The sequence below is a fragment of the Balearica regulorum genome, chromosome 5, assembly GCF_011004875.1.
Source record: "Balearica regulorum gibbericeps isolate bBalReg1 chromosome 5, bBalReg1.pri, whole genome shotgun sequence".
Taxonomy (NCBI): domain Eukaryota; kingdom Metazoa; phylum Chordata; class Aves; order Gruiformes; family Gruidae; genus Balearica; species Balearica regulorum.
In genome coordinates this window covers 57,709,758-57,728,154 of record NC_046188.1, presented here as the reverse complement: position 1 = coordinate 57,728,154, position 18,397 = coordinate 57,709,758, and the positions used below count along the sequence as shown (strand labels likewise).

Sequence of the window (18,397 nt, the reverse complement as noted above, 5' to 3'; positions counted from 1 at the left end):
AACAGTGTGAGAGCAGTGGCTGTGAAGCAACGGGAGGGTAAGCAAGGGCATGAGGCAGAGGTGCCAATTTAAGTTCCTGTAAATTAAAATCAGGTACTTTACAATCTAGAATCAAGTGATAATGCTGGACATGAGCCTAATTTAACAACTATACAAGATGAACTTTAATTAAACACTTGAATTTCTCAACTAAACCTGCTGAAAATCAAAACCTTCAGCATCTGATGGCACCACAGGCACCTCTCTCTTTGAGCCCTCTTCCACAACCTCAGAGAACTGAACTGTTAATTTTACTTATCCATTACCTTACCATTTCCCTGCTCCTGCAAGAGTGATTTTTTTTTTGTGTGTGTGTGTTTAGAAAGGAGATACACTAAAACTGAAGAAGAAGAATGAAAATTGACTCTTTCAGCTCCATAAGTTGCGTGGAACACCTCAACGTGACTTCAAAACGATCAGAATCTAGTGCAAGATTATGGCATAAGCAGAAAGTATTTGAACTTGAAAATGAGATGCTGATAGACATGGGAGAAGAAATGAATAGAACAACATAAAATTAAACTCACAAGGTTTAACTATAAACATGACAAAGTTTCGTGAAAAGGGGACCACAGAAAAATCAATGGAAAAGTGGAAACCTCAAACACCATTAAAACTTGATGGCAAAATTCCCTAAGATTTCATAGAAGAGATTCCGAATCATTTTCTTGTACAAGTCATGCAGGAATACAGTAGCAAAATCAGCAACATAGCACATAATACCACTAGTTCACAGCCACAAGGGCTAAATCCGTGGAACTAAAAAGAGAAGATGTAAAAAACTTTGTGGTAAACCGCTGTTGGCTGGCATGTCTGCCAGAACCTTCTGTCCTTTCTGGTCCATCAGAGGGGTAACAAATACACTGTAAGTCAGCTTAAAACAAACCCAAGGCAGTGGAAAATGATAATCACTCAAACCACAACCATATGAAAAAGTTCAATGCAAGTTATACTTCTAAGTAAGCCGTAACCTCCACAGACCTCTCTTTTGCATTCCCAAATCAGAGGATGTAATTTTCTATCAATTACCAGATATATGTCGATGATTTCATTACTCCAAGATCTAAACTACAGAGAGCAAGAAGGTCACCCTGCGAAATCTTACCTGTCTGTCAAGCTTCTGCTGACGCAGGCTGCTCCCCTCATCGTCCAGAACACTGCAAAAACAAAGGGTACGTAATTGGAACAAATTTATCACTCAAAACAACACCTAACGGCAATCACTGGAGCAAACTCTTGCAGGAGTTATTCATATAAAACTCCCACTATGATCCACGGAAGTTTTCCTGCCCTAACCTGCAAAAGTTGACTTGAGAATTTAAACGCAGTTCATGAAAAACTGAAAAAACTCTGGTCCACATAATCCTCAATAAAAATATACATTCAGCCAGTTCACAAAGAAATGCAAACTCCATGGTCTACAGCTTGCGTTCTTCTCCACTGTCTTCTAATGCAAAAGGTCAATGTATACAGCAGGGCTTTGATTGAAAATTTGCATATAAAGCATATAAAAAGTGAGGAGTGTAAGACAGCTGCTTATCAACTCAGCAGTATTTGAAATTACCTTCAGAAAATTAATCGTCTAATCTTTTGCACACTGAAAACCAGAATTTATTCCTGAATATCTGAAAAGTCACACCGATTGCCATGCACTTCAGCTTTCGGAGACTGGCAAGACAAACAGTATCGTGCGCTTCCATATTTCTGTCAGCTAATTGTTGCTAGTTGGGAGATTAACTCCTGCACATTTAATAATTTTCATTAATTAGATGTTAAAAACTAAACTGCATTGAAATCAGAAAATTATTTTTGTGAAGTATTTTATCCAACTACTGACTACACTTTATTTTTCTGGAGAACAAAGGTCTCTATTGTAAGAACATTATGGTTAAGCATTGAACATAGATAATTAAATCTGTTAAACTGTAATGTATCATCTACGAGGAAAATAGTGCTATAGAACAAAAAAAATAGCCTCTTGCAAGTAGAATCCATTTTTTCTTACAGCACATTTTTATAAAAGATTAGTCCCTTTTTTAATAATGACTCTTAACAATCAAAAAAGCAAAAATCTAGGACAAACGAACCTGGATTCTGACCTACATACAACCAAAGTGTATTGCAACGGAAATGTCATAAAAACTGTGACTTCCCATGTATTAATATATATTCTTTAGGAGACAGTAACATTATAGTAGAGTTAGATCGGACAGCTAATAAAGGCGTGCAGCATGCCCCCTTTTCAGTGCCAGCATCATCAAAGACCTAAACTAGGCACTATTGGTAGCAATCACCTTTTGTAATTTACACACAGGTTATATGTTCCAAAAGGCAGATGTTCCACAGAATGAAACTATACTGGACAAGTATCTTAAGTATGAAATTACAGTCTCTTGTAGAGGTAACAGGTTACTCATAGTCAAAAGAAAAAAAAAAAAAAGGAAAATCCCTCACATTCACAAAAATGTTCTGCTTCACACCATGTATTCTTTGTTTGATAAATTATGGAAAAAAGTTATAAAAAGAAGACACACATTCCTCCATGGTATACAATATCAGGTCTTTTTCAAGAGTGCTTGACTACAACTGCAATACATATTAGCTGCACTGCTAGAAAGTAAAACTACCCAAACAGGTATCTTTGGTCAAAGAATTGAATAGAAGATGCCTAAGTATAAAGTTTCAGGCTTAATGGCCCGAGCAAATCCACCTCATTTCAGACAATGCTTGAAAAAAGCCAAAACCAGGTAATGATGCTAATACGGACCATAAGAACTGCAGAGGCAGCAACGCATCTTCAGCCATGCTACCCAGAGAGCTCAGGAGCCACTACTGCTCCACTCCAGCAGTCGTTTGCAGAGTTAAGGAGAAAACTCTGATCTCTTCTCTCGTCATCTGCTTTATAAATCAGACCGTGCTGACTCCCTCAGACAGGTTACATGAGCTGTATATAGACTTCTCAGGAATTCCCATAAACCAGCATTTCAGTAATTATCTTTATGTGAATATAACGGGTTTTGGTATTATGCTGGATTGGCTATAATTCTAAATTCTGTATCACAGACAAGGTGTCTAAGCACTCTGGATGACTCTAGCTTTCCCTGCTTTGCCATCACACCATATCCTGGCATAACACACCGCACAGAACAAGGGAGCGGGGAAATGTCCTCGGTTGGGTTCTAAACCTTACCTGTGACTCCCTGAGAAGCCACAACAAGTCCAGAGAGGTTGTGGAGGCCCCATCCCTGGAAGTGTTTAAGACCAGGTTGGATGGGGCTTTGGGCAACCTGGTCTAGTGGAGGGTGTCCCCGCCCCTGGCAGGGGGGTTGGAACTAGATGATCTTTAAGGTCCCTTCCAACCCAAACCATTCCATGATTCTATAAATTCAGGATCAGGTAAACAAGCACAGCTCCCTCAGGTCTCTTTACACCCAACCTTACCACAGTAAATGCGGCAGTTTAAGTAACACCACAGCAAACACCAGTCAGAGGAAGAGTGTGATTTGCACTGATTCAGCACGCCACGAATGCAAAGCAACTATCAGACACACCAAGGGGCTGCCAAAAAAATGAACCTCCATCCAAAAACTGTGGATGCTGTAATGCTAAAACACCTCTCCATATTGCCCTTCTACTGCAAGACGTTGTTTTTAAAGCCTCCGAATATATGCAATCAAAGCTGACACCAAAAGCAGCACATCTTAAAAACCAGCTGACAAGCTTGTCTGGAACTTCCAGGTCCTTCATTCTCTCACTTCATATTTTATAAAGTTCTGGGTTGTTTTCCACAATCCTTTTGTAAATATGCATTAGCTACAAGCCTTGCATTATTTAAGCCGTAACATTCAACAACTAAAATTGCACTCCAGCTCTCTTCACTGATACCGAGGTTCAGCAGAACACAATTATTTCAACAATTCTCTCCCCCTCCAGATTACTGGACTTGCACTGAAAGGCCTTACTCCCACCAGACAGACACACCACTCTTCTGAATCCTTCACAGTGTAAAAAAGGCCTTAAAAGCGATGTCATTACCACCAACTCTGTCCATTTTAACAGTTACTCAAGGCCAGCATCAGTGAAAAGCTGCAGTTCTGCCCTTTCTTGATGCCTAAATAATCGTTACGCAAGTCCAAATAAAAAGAGGGTCCAATTTAGCCTATATATTCTTCTGCTAGAAAAGCAGAGCACTCCAGTTGGACTGTGTACTTTGTTAATATTTTCTACAGGACTAGTGGACCTTGGAGTTGCTGATCAGCAGCCAATATTTCACATTCCCTCATTTTCAGTGGGAGAACTCTCCTGACATTGGGTAACTCCCAAGATTTGCCATTAAGGGCCATCAGGTTATTAATAAATAAATAAATAAAATTAGCTTTGTTTCCATAGCAATTCTATCAGGCCCTCACTCTTGCTGCCTTAAAAAACATCTGCAGCAGAATCTGAGATGTGTGTTACCACCACTGATCCTTTGGACCCCTTCTCACACTTCAACGCAGCCTTGCAGAACAAGGCAGCAGATGATCTTGCCATGGCATCTGGCAGACCATGCACTCTGGCAGATGCTCCAGGGTTCAAAGCTGAAATGCAGAGAATCTTCCCTTTATTTCTTTGGCAAACACAGAAGTCCAGGAGCAGAAGCAGAGCATTTGCACCTCCTGGTCTTTGGAAGGAACAGAAATCAATTGCTCTTTCCCCTGGAAGAGTTGTGTGCACCGAGAGGACCCAGCCTATCCTGCCCAGTTTCAGAAGTGGCCGTGCTCAGTGGTCCAAATAACTGGGATGGTCAGAGACTAAAGGCCCTGTACAGTGGAAAAACTATGGCTGTAACGTGGCAGGACCACTACAAGAAATAATCTCATAGAGAGCATAGAGGCTGTTAGAGCAATTCTGCCTACATGTTTGATGTGATGCTAGAAAATCCCAGCAGCAGCATGAGACTCAGTCAGTCTTAATAGAGAAATATAACTTTATAATTCATGAAAATTGAATTATTGAAGAGAATGCATACATATTAGCAGTCTGATGAAGCATCCTGAAGATGCAGCAAGGTTCATTTTTACTCCTATTTGATCAAGTACCATGTATCCACCTGGCATCTTGGCTATGGCTTTGACCCCATTTAAAACAAAAAGCAATTTTACACTATGTATAATATTGTAAACAGCACTTCAGGTCTGCAGTAATAGTGTAGTCCAAATTCAGTTAACAAATCAGAGCTTGTATATATTTCCTTGCAGATAATTCTCCAGGGAAGACCCATCATCCATCTATGCACAGCTCGAGGAACCCACCCACTAGAGTTGGACTTAAGAAGTCAACCCTATAGCAATGTATCTTCAAGATTCATATTAGCAGCTTGGACCAAGGCCCACAGAGACTTAAGTATTAAATTTAGATAGCATTATTTTCACATTTTATATGTGGCATTTAATTCAAATATCCCCACCTCCTATTTTCTAAAGGGAAATATATTAAATGAACAATCAGCTTTTTGCCAGAAGTGTTACTTTTCATACCACCTTTTTAAGACACAAAATCTATTTTACAGAGACAGTGTCAACATTAAATTCAATTTACACAAATATAACCAGGTTTTCTATACTGCTGCATTTCATAATGAAGACAAAAATATAAGCAAGAATTTTAGTATTTTAAATTCTTCATAATCTGTATTCCTTAAAAATCATTTAGAGAGAAACCCAAGACCAATCGGGTTTTAAAGATGAAGCTTCACTATTATGTGAAGGTCCACAATTTACTTCTGAGATGAAGGCAGGAGCTTCTGTAAATCAACATCTTGCTACATTTTACTGTAATTCCACATGGACTGATTTCAATTTAAGTAAAATTGGAAAAGCCTTAATTCAAATAACACATTTCACAGCAAGTACTTCACCTTTACTCTTTGAACATGCAAACTGCTCATATTTCAGTAAGCCATCGCAAGAAAAAAGAATTAAGAAGAAAAGTTTTCAGTTAGAATGTGCAAGATGCATGTAGTCACTGATTTTATTTATTTTTTTAAAAAGAAAAAGTCTGACACAATAAAGCAGCTCTATTGTCTCTGCCTGACAAATAAGGCAATGTTTTTGCTCCTTCCTGACACTGCTTCATAAAGGAGTATTTTCCATAACAATAACTTTTTTTTGCCAGGACAAAGGTCCAAAATCACATCTATCACATCTCTGCAGCCCAGCACTAATTGCAGTGAGAAGTGTTCCTGGTCAAACAAGCAAAGACGTATACTACCACTAAACTTTCTGTCCTGCGTTTCGGCTGGAATAGAGTTAATTTTCACAAGAAGCTGGCGGGGGGGGAAACAGCCAGGACAGCTGACCCAAACTAGCCAGAAGGGTATTTGAGATCATACGATGTCATGCTCAGTATACAAACAGAGCTGGCCGAGGAAGAGGGATCACTGCTGAGGGACAGGCTGGGCATCGGGCTCCCGGTGGTGAGCAAACTGCATTGCCTATCACCCACTTTGTATATTCTTTTGTAAGTATGGTTCTTCTTTTCCTCTTCCTTTGCTGTCCCAGTAAACTGCCCTTGTCCCAACCCGCAAGTTTTACCTTTTTCTTCCAATTCTCCTCCCCATCCCACCGCCGCGCGGTGCTTCGCTGCCAGCTGGGGCTAAACCTGACACTTTCATACACTGTTTTAAAGTATCACCCTTGTATTTTCTCTTTCTGCTGCTTCATGATAAACACATTACTAACAACAGCACTCAAAAACCCTATGTGAAATCAGGGACCTTTGCACAAGCAAAATGAGTGTAAATAGGGAAAATTTCTGAAAAAAACAGTTCACATTATAAAAAGATGAGGGACTGCATAAGAAAACATTACTCCCATTTAAAACACTTAACCAGAAGCAATGGAAAATTAAAGGAGATACTTTCATCTTGAGTTTCTTCTGCCATTTTGTCAGCTGCAATTCAAAAAGGATGCATGATCAAACCAGATAGGAAAAAATAATAAAATACACCATATCAGACTAATCTTCAAGATCACTCAGATCTTTTCTATGTGCCCTTTTGCTCTGAAGATAGCTGGTACGTTGCAGCGTCAAGAGAAGCAGATTATGGGATCTTTTAGAACAAGGCTGAATCAAAAGGACAAGAATGAGTGTAATGTGCCTTTTGAACATTACAAAATCTCTAAAAACATATGAAATAAAATTCCTGCAAAGAGATAGCACTTGGCTTATTGGATACCATCTGTCATACTCACCCAATTACACTTCTCTATAATCTCTATACTTCCATAAAATCTCTGTAGTTCCATAAAACCAAAGTGCTCTGGATAACGTTACTGTTAAGCCTTTAGGAACAGGCTTTCCAGCAGCACTGATGAAATGCTACTATAAAAGCCCAATAACAGGGTCAGGGACCTGCAGGCTGAAGTCATGCTCCAGAAGGAACCACACACAGTTAGGTTCTTCAAACAAGTGAAATTCAACGAATTCCTTACCAGCGAGGCCAGCAATCTCTATAAAGTGCCCACACCTGCAAGCCCCCACATCAAATAAGGTCAGCTCCCCCACATACACCATGTGCTGAGTTCACCAGAAGCCTCTTGGGAGAGCAATGTTATATCAGACACACACCTTAATCAAAGACTTTTAAATTAAACAAATCACTCTGAAAGGCTGTGAGGGCTCCCCTCACGCAAGGAATCATCAAGGTTTTCTGACCCCAAAGCAGTCACTCGGCCATCCGATTTAGAGTAAAATCCGCAGATCTTTACGGTAAAATGAGTAACTTCTTTCCTGGGCCATCATCTTCACTGAGGAGCAGCCCAAGGAGATTGCCCTTCTACTGCCAACAGCAGAAGCTCCTGGATTTCTCCCACACCATCTTCATATGGCAGAGAGGACGACAGCCTGCCATTATCTATCAGTTAACACTGAACTGACCCATAAAGTACAGACACCACAACTGCTGCAGAAATGAAGACTGCATTTCTTCATGTGAAACTTCAGAGGAATAAACTTGTTTCACTGTGAAACAGTAAATAAGAGCATGCCTGTCCACGAATACAGCATTGTTTCTCCTGCCCACGCAGCTGTTCTGAAGACCCTTAAAAAAGAATAAAAAAAGATAAAGCAAAAGGATAGGGCAAAAAAAAAGCAGGAATATGAAACCAGACATTTGTATCAGAATTATCAGCAGCAAGTCAGCCCCAAAACACAAGAAGATACAGAGGATCATACAGTGTGCCAGCGATCCAAATGGCACTAAAAGTAATGCCTGCAGGGCAGATGGCTGGAAGCAGAGACTGAATTTGTAGTTGCACAAATAATTACAGAACCAAATGCTTTATTTTCTTTTCAAATCCTGGTTGGCAAACTAGCTTAAAAATCAGTAAATGAACGAGACCTTCATGGAATGTTGGTCCTGTTTGCGTCAGTAAGGTTTATCTAAATGTCCATTGTACATTAAGATCTATGACACTCATTCTGTCTGCCCAACAGTTCTGTTTTGGGGATTTAAAAAGAACAAAAAACACTTTAAAAAATTTAAGCTTTTTCCAGTAAGTCAATGCAGAACACTTTTTGTTAATATTTTCTCTTCCATCCTTCCTCAGTCACATGATAAGTATTTGCACCTGGTCAAGAGATAATATGTTTATCAATGACCTGGAGGAGACAACTGAGTGCACCCTTACCACATTTGCAGAGATGACAAGTTGGGGGGACCAGTCAATATGCTGGGGGGAGGGCTGCCATCCAGAGGGACCCTGACAGGCTGGAGGAATGGCTCAGCAGGAGCCTTGTGGAATTTAACAAGGACAAACGCAAAGCCCTGCACCTGGGAAGGCAGGCAGGCAGGCTCCCCTGCAATGATACAGGCTGGGGACTGTCTGGCCAAACAGGACCTGGGTTCTTGGTGTGTCCTGGCAGCAAAGGCAGCCAGCAGCGCCCTGGGCTGTATTGACAGGAGCATGGCCATTAGGTCAGGGGAAGTGATTAACATCCTTCCTTTTCTCTGCACTTGTGAGACCCCATACAGAAAACCGCACCTGGTTTTGAGCCCCCTGGTACAAGAAAGATGTTGATCACCTGGAGCCAGCCCAAAGGAGAGTAACCAAGGAGGTCTGGGAGCTGGAGCACTTGTCCTGTGAGGAGAGGTTGAGGGAGCTGGTCTTGTTCAGCCTGGGAAAGGGAAAGCTTTGCAGAGACCTAATCCCGGCCTTCTAATACCAAGCAGTCTGGAAAGGTTGTGCAGTTTCTATCCTTGGCATTTCCAAGACCCAAATGACTAAAGCTCTGAGCAACCTGGTCTGACCTCACAGCTGACCATGCTGTGAACAGGACACTGGACTAGAGAACTCCAGAGGTCCCTTCCAGATTCTGTGAACAGTGTCCTCCTCTTGGATGTCACGCATAACTTGAACATCAGTGTCCCAACTGAGCTACAGGGCAGATTATACAAGTAGATTAGCTGAAAGAAAATGTAACAACAGGAACACACATTCATATTTTTTCCTTAATTCCACATAAATAATTGTTACGCTAAACTCCACCCAAACCTTCAGCATGACGACACAATTTTACTTTTGCTCTGTTTTGATTACCACAGTTCATCAAAGTAGATCTCCAATTGTTACGACTTCAGAGGTATATCAAACCAACAGAAATGGTAGAAATCAGGTCTTCTAAATGTTTTACTCAGAATAAGTTTAAAAAAAAAAAATCATCAGAGTCAGGTAGAAATATGTTGGAAGACAGGTGTATTACAGGATATATATATAACGAAGGACTGACCAAGAGCAAACAGCCCAACAGACTCTCAGAGCTGAAGGGAACAACAGGAGCTCTACAGGTACTGTAGATATGCTTTGTGTTAATGAGATCCAGTCTTCAGTTCAATCAGAAAACTGCCATTCACCTTCCAGTAACAAAACTGAAGTCACTGGGAAAAAGAAACGACAGTTTAGGATCTGAAGCATCTAGGCTGACAGCTTTCGGTGAGGATGGTAAGAAGCCTAGAAAAGATCTAATGAGAGGAAAAGCAAAACTATTCCCTAAAGCACTCTGAGTGTCTTAAATAACCCGAACTACAGGGCTGCCACCATTGCCCTGGAAAGATCAGTTGAACTAATGTTTGTACAGATTCATTCTCTGCAATTACACAGAGGTGAATAAGATGATAGCACACAGCAGTAAATAGCAGGTAATGAAAATAGCACCTAAGGGAAGGGTGGATGGCTGGGCTACTTCTTGCCCTCCCTCAACACACACAAACTGAACACAACGTTAGAAAGAAAATCTATGTCCCAAAAGAGAAAGGTGAATTTAATAAACATGAGCGATGGAGCACAAACACACAATAGCCTTTGGGTGTTATGTGAGCTATGCTAAAATTGTATTTAAAGTAGAGCGATGAGAAGTGCCTGAATAGGAGAAAATTGGGAAGGAAAAAACAAACCCTGACCTGGAGATACACTACCTGCAATGCAGATGGTTCCAGATGACAAATGACACGACTTTCAGGAAGTGTGTTTATTGAAAATGCATTGCTGCCAGCCATGGGAAAGATTGAGCCCTACCAGCCAGTTTGATTTCTCTTTCAGCACCAAAATTCAACCAATCTCAATCATTAAAACAGTTAAATATACACACAAACACCAAGCCATTAATGTGGAAAGCATCTGACCACAACAAACAGTAAATTAAACGAGCAGGAACTAAGGAAAAACATTGCCTGGATAAGAAGGCTGCACTTACACAAAGAATCATAGAATGGTTTGGGTTGGAAGGGACCTCAAAGATCATCTAGTTCCAACCCCCCTGCTGTGGGCAGGGACACCCTCCACTAGACCACGTTGCCCAAAGCCTCATCCAACCTGGTCTTAAAACACTTCCAGGGATGGGGCATCCACAACCTCTCTGGGCAACCTGTTCCAGTGCCTCAACACTCTAACAGGAAAGAATTTCTTTCTAACATCTAATCTAAATCGACCCTCCTTCAGCTGAAACCCATTACCCCTTGTCCTGTCACTACACTCCCTCATAAACAGTCCCTCACCAGCTTTCCTGCAGGCCCCCTTCAGGTACTGGTAAGCTGCAATTAGATCTCCCCAGAGCCACCTTTTCTCCAGGCTGAACAATCCCAACTCTCTCAGCCTGTCCTCATAGGAGAGGTGCTCCAGCCCTCTGATCAGCTTCGTGGCCTCCTCTGGACTCGCTCCAACAGCTCCATGTCTCTCCTCTACTGGGGCCCCCAGAGCTGGATGCAGTACTCCAGGTGGGGTCTCACAAGAGCCGAGTAGAGGGGCAGGATCACCTCCCTCCACCTGCTGGTCACACTTCTTTTGATGCAGCCCAGGACACGGTTGGCTTTCTGGGCTGCAAGCGCACACTGCCGGCTCACGTTGAGCTTCTCATCAATCAATACATACACTGCAGAACAAGAGTTCTTTGCCTAGACCTCAGACGACCACCTAGACCTCAGAGGACCACACTGGCTCTTCCATTCCACTGGTAAAAGATGTCATCTAGAACAGACCTCTGCGATTCTGATACAGAACAGACTGTGAACCATTGCGATCAAGAGAAAAGCTGCATAAGATGACTGCTGGCTCCTTTCCCTCCCTCTCTCATACCTGTTCTATGAAGCATGGTTTTGTCCAGTTGGCAGCATACCGGACCTATTCTACATCAAACAGTGTAACCTTCCAAGACACCTGTAAAATGAGATTAACAAACAGGTCTTAACTCCTTTTGGAAACACCTTTGTGATGCAAGAATGAAGCGTTACAGGTACAGTAACTAACCTAAAAACAATGCTGGCCTTTAAAATAATAGTATTATGGTGAAGTGTTTAACAAACAAAACACTGATCCCAACGATAGGGTCAATGCTGCAGGTGTTCAGCCAGGCTTCTCCATGCAGAAGGCGTGTAAGCACAAATATGTATATCAAATACACTGCTGCTGAAAAAGATGATATCTGAGGTTAATTCACTAATGCAGCAACTTATTAATAGATCCTACTGCCTACCTACGGGTTTAGGGCAGGATAGGAAAAAGATACAGTTGTATTTGTTGGATTTTTAAAGGAACAGTAAAATTAAGCTAGCAATTTATTGAAAATGTGAAGGCAAAAGAGACTACCTTGTCTCCCTTAGCTGCTTGAGTAATCAAAGCTGAAGAAAAATACAGTAAGAATTACAACTCTGATAGGAGATGTTAGTGAAGTGAAACAGCCGAGTTCCTTTTTCCTTTTTACAGGTGGTTTTACAGTTTCTATGGAATACAGTTTCTAAGGGAAGACATGTCATTTCATGATAAATACTAACCCTGAAACCAAATATTTTGTCACTTTTCCCCCCCTACACATACTATCTTTATAACCCAATCTAGTACTCTTTTGCTGGAACTGAAGAAAGCAGATTCTTTCATTTTGGTTTGAGTTCATTCTCTGTAGCTACCTTCTATAACAGCAGCAAATTCTGACAATTGTGGGCAACATTTTCGGTGGAAAAATGAGTTTGTCAGATCCTAGTGTCTGAGTAGACGATACGGATTCCAAGATTGGCGAGACGTTGATGGCTGGCCAAAGTAACAAACACCATTTGCCCTAGATTTTGTACCCAATAATGAAAACTAAGTCATTATTTCTAACAGCACTCTATGCAGATGAGGTATTCCATACAGCGTGAGCTGCATACTTGGCCCTGATCCTGAACCACTTTAATCCCATCTCATGAAAGTGTTCCCACTAATTTCACATGATATAAAAAGGTGCATGCGTATAAACGCTTCCAGGTTGGGGTTTTTAATTATAAACTCCTGGAGACAGAGAATTGGATGGCATCGCACAGTGAATGATTCCTTTACGGTACACAATCCAGTATGTAAGAAACCACTCAAGGATTGGCATCCATACATGGAGGTTCCTCAGCACAGCAAACATCAATGAGACCTGTGAGCCCATCCTCTGTTCTTGGCCTCCACTCAAGAATTCTGGTCCTTGGAGAACTAGGGGGGCTCTACCCCACGAAGCACTGGCAGATCACCACTACAGGCTCCAGCCTGTGATGATGGCAGGGCCGGTCAGAGAAAAAACATTCCATTATATTGATCAGCTCCAGATTTTGAAATCTGACATCCTAAAACTCACATCTGCTCTAAATCAGAAAGAAAACCAAAAGCATTCACATTTTCTATAGAATAGATAAAACACCTACAGAACTGAGCCCCTGGCAGCCCTGGGATCTCTAATCCTATGCCTGTCCACCTGCCTGACTGCCAAAATCAGCCACATGGAAGGTCTCAGGAGCACTGGCAGCTACAGAGTACTGAGTGAGAAGCACACGAGATGAGTCGTGTATTGTGGAGGCTGCTGAGGGGCTAGGTGGGTCAGCAACCAAAGAAATTCCCAAAGGAATTTTGCCCAATCAAACTTTTCTAGGATCAAGTTTTCTCCATGAATTATTTTCACGTAGTAAATCAGCAAATTCTGATGAAAGTTCTCCCTCCTCCAGCACTATTAGTATGCAAAATAACTAGGTGATATTTTTACATTATTATTATATTAATATTATATTATATTATTTTGGGAAACTGCTGAAACTACAGTAGAGCCAACAAAATCTCTGTCCCTCATTAGATTTTCTGGGTGTTTATTAAGAAATCACATTCCACACTCCAGCCATCAAATATACCTTTGACCTTTCTTCTCTGCAAGTAACTCCCTTTCAAAGCTACTATTAAGTCTGGGCGCTGTGTTGGAAGAATGTGGCGTGGGAAAGGAGGCAACACAGGCAGGCTACAGTCAGGCAAAGTGCAATGGCTCTAGCACACAGTTGGTCAAATTATCTCCGTTACGTATTGTTCTCTATGGGTGGAGGAAAAAAGTATGCATTATAATAGATTGTCTGTTTCCATGGATGGGGCATCTACCACCTCTCTGGGCAACCTGCACCACTGTTTCACCACCCTCATCATAAAACATATCTTCCTTATATCTAGTCTGAATCTGCTGTCTTTCATTTTACAACCATCACCCCTGGTCCTATCGCTACAGGCCTTACTAAAAAGTCTATCCCCGTCTTTCTCATAAGCCTCCTTTAAGCATTGAAAGGCCGCAATAAGGTCTCCCCAGAGCCTTCTCTTCTCCAGGCTGAACAACCCCAACTCTCTCAGCCTGTCCTCATAGGTGTTACAGCCCTCTGAGCATTTTCGTGGCCCTCCTCTTGACATGCTCGAACAGCTCCATGTCTGTCTTGTACTGAGGATTCCAGAGCTGGACGCAGTACTCCAGGTGGGGTCCCACCAGAGCAGAGTAGAGGGGCAGAATCACCTCCCTCAACCTGCTGGTCACACTTCTTTTGATGCAGCCCAGGATACATTTGCCTTTCTGGGCTGTGAGTGCATGTTGCCAGCTCATGTCCAGCTTTCCTCAATCCCTTCATCCCACAGCCTGTCTTGATACTGGGGGTTGCTCCAACCCAGGCACAGGACTTTGCACTTGGCCTTGCTGAACCTCGTGAGGTTCACATGGGCCTACTACTTCTTGAGCTTGTCCAGGTCCCTCTGCATGGCATCCCGTCCCTCAGGTGTGTCAGCCGCATCACTCAGCTTGGAGTCATCTGCAAACTTGCTGAGGGTGCACTCAAACAAACTGCACTGGTCCCAGTATGGACCCCTGAGGGACACCACTCATCACTGATCTCCATCCGGACACTGAGCCGTTGACCCCTAGTCTCTGGATGCAACCATCTAGCCAATTTCTCATCCACTGAACAGTCCATCCATCAAATCCATAGCTCTCTTATCAGCTTTTTTCCCCTGTTACATTAAGTGATTTTCTCCACATCTGTGTGTAATCACCAGCCAAGGAAGCTGAACTACTCCGAGCAAATTTCAGCCTGTGTCAGTTTCCAACTTTCTCTAGTACAAATCATTATAGAAAGAGAATAAGCAGGAGGAGGAAGCAGCATACAAGTTATAAAGCTATATAGAATCTCACGTCAAATGACATATTAGGAAAATGAACAAATACTACTGTGTTGGGTTTGCATGGCAAGGTTTTGGTGGCGGGGGGGTGGGAGGGCTACAGGGGTGGCTTCTGTGAGAAGCTGCTAGAAGCTTCCCCTGTGTCTGATAGAGCCAATGCCAGCCGGCTCCAAGACGGACCCGCCGCTGGCCAAGGCCAAGCCAATCAGCGCCTCTGTGATAACATATTTAAGAAGGGAAAAAAAACAGTTAGGGAGAGCTTTTGCAGCCAGAGAGAGGAGTAAGAAGATGTAAGAAACTCTGCAGACACCAAGGTCAGTGCAGAAGGAGGGGCAGGAGGTGCTCCAGGCGCCGGAGCAGAGATCCCCCTGCAGCCCGTGGCGAAGACCATGGTGAAGCAGGCTGTCCCCCTGCAGCCCATGGAGGGAGGATGAGGGGGTGTAGAGATTCCACCTGCAGCCTGTGGAGGACCCCACACCAGAGCAGGTGGAGGCACCTGAAGGAGGCTGTGACCCCGTGGGAAGCCCACGTTGGAGCAAGCTCCTGGCAGGACCTGTGGACCCATGGAGAGAGGAGCCCATGCCAGAGCAGGTTTGCTGGCAGGACTTGTGACCCCGTGGGGGACCCACGCTGGAGCAGTTTGGTCCTGAAGGTCTGCACCCCATGGGAGAGACCCACGCTGGAGCAGTTCGTAAAGGACTGTAGCCCGTGGGAGAGACTCACGTTGGAGAAGGTCGTGAAGGACTGTCTCCCGTGAGAGGGACTCCATGCTGGAGCAGAGGAACGATGAGAGGAGTCCTCCCCCTGAGGAAGAAGAAGCAGCAGAAACAACGTGTGATGAACTGACCATAACCCCCATTCCCCGTCCCCCTGTGCCGCTGAGGGGGGCGGAGGTTGTAGCTGGGAGTGAAGTTGAGCCCGGGAAGATGGGAGGGGTGGGGGGAGGTGTTTTAAGAGTTGATTTTATTTCTCATTCCTCTACTCTGTCTTGCTTAGTAATAAATTAGATGAATTCCCTCTCTAAGTTCGGTCTGTTTTGCTCGTGATGATAATTAGAGAATGATCTCTCCCTGTCCTTATCTCGACCCGTAAGTTTTTCATTGTACTTTTTCTCCCCTGTCTAGTGAAGGAGGGGAGCGATAGAGTGGCTCTGGTGGGCACCTGGCCCCCAGACAGGTTCAACCCACAACAACTACTTTTTTTACACATTTTAGGAAAAAAACCTAACTTGTGCCATTATACCATACTTCTGTATTCTGACTATACTTTATTTAACTTCAAATATGCTGCCAGGCATTTTTGCTTTTCGAATTGGCAAAAAATTAGTCCTTTTAATAGTAAAAAGCATTCGTTGCATTTATAAGTACTTGGAAGTGTCACATGAAGTAACAGAACCAACACTGTTAAGCAACACAACTCTTTTTGTTGCATACTAAGATACGTACATTGCATAAATTGTATTCATTTGTTATTTTCATAACTATTAACTGTGCTTACCGATTGGAATTTATATACCTAGTTTAGCATATCAGCTTTAAGTATTTCAAATAAATTAGTCAAATTTAAAACCGATCAAATATTCATTATCGGAATATTTTTATTTCCATCTTCATTATGAATCATCAGAGTCCCGACTATTGCTGCTTCTTGATTACTCTGTGACCATTTCTGTTACATCGGACAATCATGAGGCACCTTCTACCCCAGGAAGTGTGCTGGAGGAAATGATATTAGGAAGTAAAAACAAGCCTGGGCTCTTCCTGTGCCACACAAAGGGAAGATTTCCGCTATTTAAATCTCATACTTCCATCATCAAAATTCTGTCACAAAAATACAATCTAAAACAATACCTGTCCACTCAGAAAACTCCAACGGTTAATGGAAATCTACCCTGCGACCTTTTGACTCCATTTCTGATAATTCCTCGCTCAAAGCTTTTTTTCCAGCCTGGCGGCAGTCTGCCTCGATGCACGAAAAGATTCCAGCAACTAGAATGATCCGTCCTGATATGAATCATGAAAACGCACAAATCCACCTGATGTGTAAAGTTTTAAGTTCAAATCAACTATCAAGCTAAAATGTTAAGCCAGGAAGTCTGTAATCAAATCTTCAATCAGCATCTCATGGCGATGCAGCACACTCAAAAAACGCTTAGTTCGCAAGGGCAGCCCCGGAAAGCACGTGTGCATCGCAAATTGAAAATTATGGGAAAATACAGAAGGTAGAGTATATGCAGTACAGAGAGGGGACTACACCTTGGGATTTTCCCCCAGGGTTATTCCAGATATAGTATATGCCATTAATATTTCAGCAAATACAAACCCCAAAATACCCCGGCAATGCAACCTCTAACTGATTAAGACTATATCAAGTTGTCTTCATCTGGTTCTCTCAAACTGCCCCCAATGAAGTTATCATTTAGTTTAGTAATTACTCTGGATTGTTCTCTCAACATTTTATAAGATATGTGTGGAGCTACACAGAGCTATGTGAAATGCCTTGCTGTAGTGATATAGAAATGGAAAAAATACAAAAAAGCATTTAATTAGCAAGAAGTGTGATGACTTGATAAAAGTAATACATTATCTGTTCTGCCAGCTTGACCTCTCAACAGATAACCTGAGAAGACATTATTTCCTCATATTTAACTATATTCCGTCTGAAAAATCTCCTCTCCAGTGTACAGCTTAGAGGAGACGTGGTTATCAAATTACTGGAAAATTAAGAGCTAACTATCATGACCCAACTAATTCATATTTCTAAGTGCAACTGTCTTTTCCAAATTACTGTTCTAGGCTTGGGAACATCTTCACATGAACAGCCCGCGTGGTACCGTACGAGAGCCTCCGCTGGTCCCCCATGCAAGCCGTTTCAGACTCTAGAACACCTTTTTCACCACATTTGAAGATGACTGAAAATAGGGTCTGATACAGGGACACCTCCTAATTTTTAGGGTTCTGATCCTGAACAGACTAATAAAACTTGTTATTGCTGGACATAAATATTGCCACTTGAGTCAGCGGATCACTCAAATAGCTAAGTATTTGCAAAATAAAAGCTTATAGCATGTGAAATGGTGAACGTCAGAAGAAAAGGCTGATAAATCGTTAGTTTTTATCTTTGTTTTCTAAACTGCTTGTCAAATATTCACCACTTCCATCAAACAGTAACGAAGAAGGAGGAAAAAAAAGACAAAAAGAGTAAGATGGTTTTTCCGACTGATGTGAAAACTCCTAGGATTTGCACAAATGGTTTGCAAAAAGACTAAGCTTTTCTTTAAAATAAAGCATGCAGAAGATAATTATATTTAAAAAGGTGTGTCCACTTTAGGGTTGGGTTTTTTTCTTAAATCGACAAGCAGCTGTCATCTGTAATTGCAACAAAATATC

General features: G+C 42.1%; 1 protein-coding gene across 10 annotated transcripts in view; it reads right to left on the bottom strand.

Annotated features, from left to right (window-relative positions):
- TUB (TUB bipartite transcription factor) overlaps positions 1 to 18,397 on the bottom strand; it is a 156,854-nt gene that overhangs the window by 40,601 nt on the left and 97,856 nt on the right. For all 10 annotated transcript variants that reach the window (XM_075755102.1, XM_075755103.1, XM_075755107.1 and 7 more), the window contains exon 2: positions 1,145 to 1,196. In XM_075755102.1, coding sequence (XP_075611217.1) covers positions 1,145 to 1,196 — 52 coding nt within the window. The remainder of the gene's footprint in view (positions 1 to 1,144; positions 1,197 to 18,397) is intronic.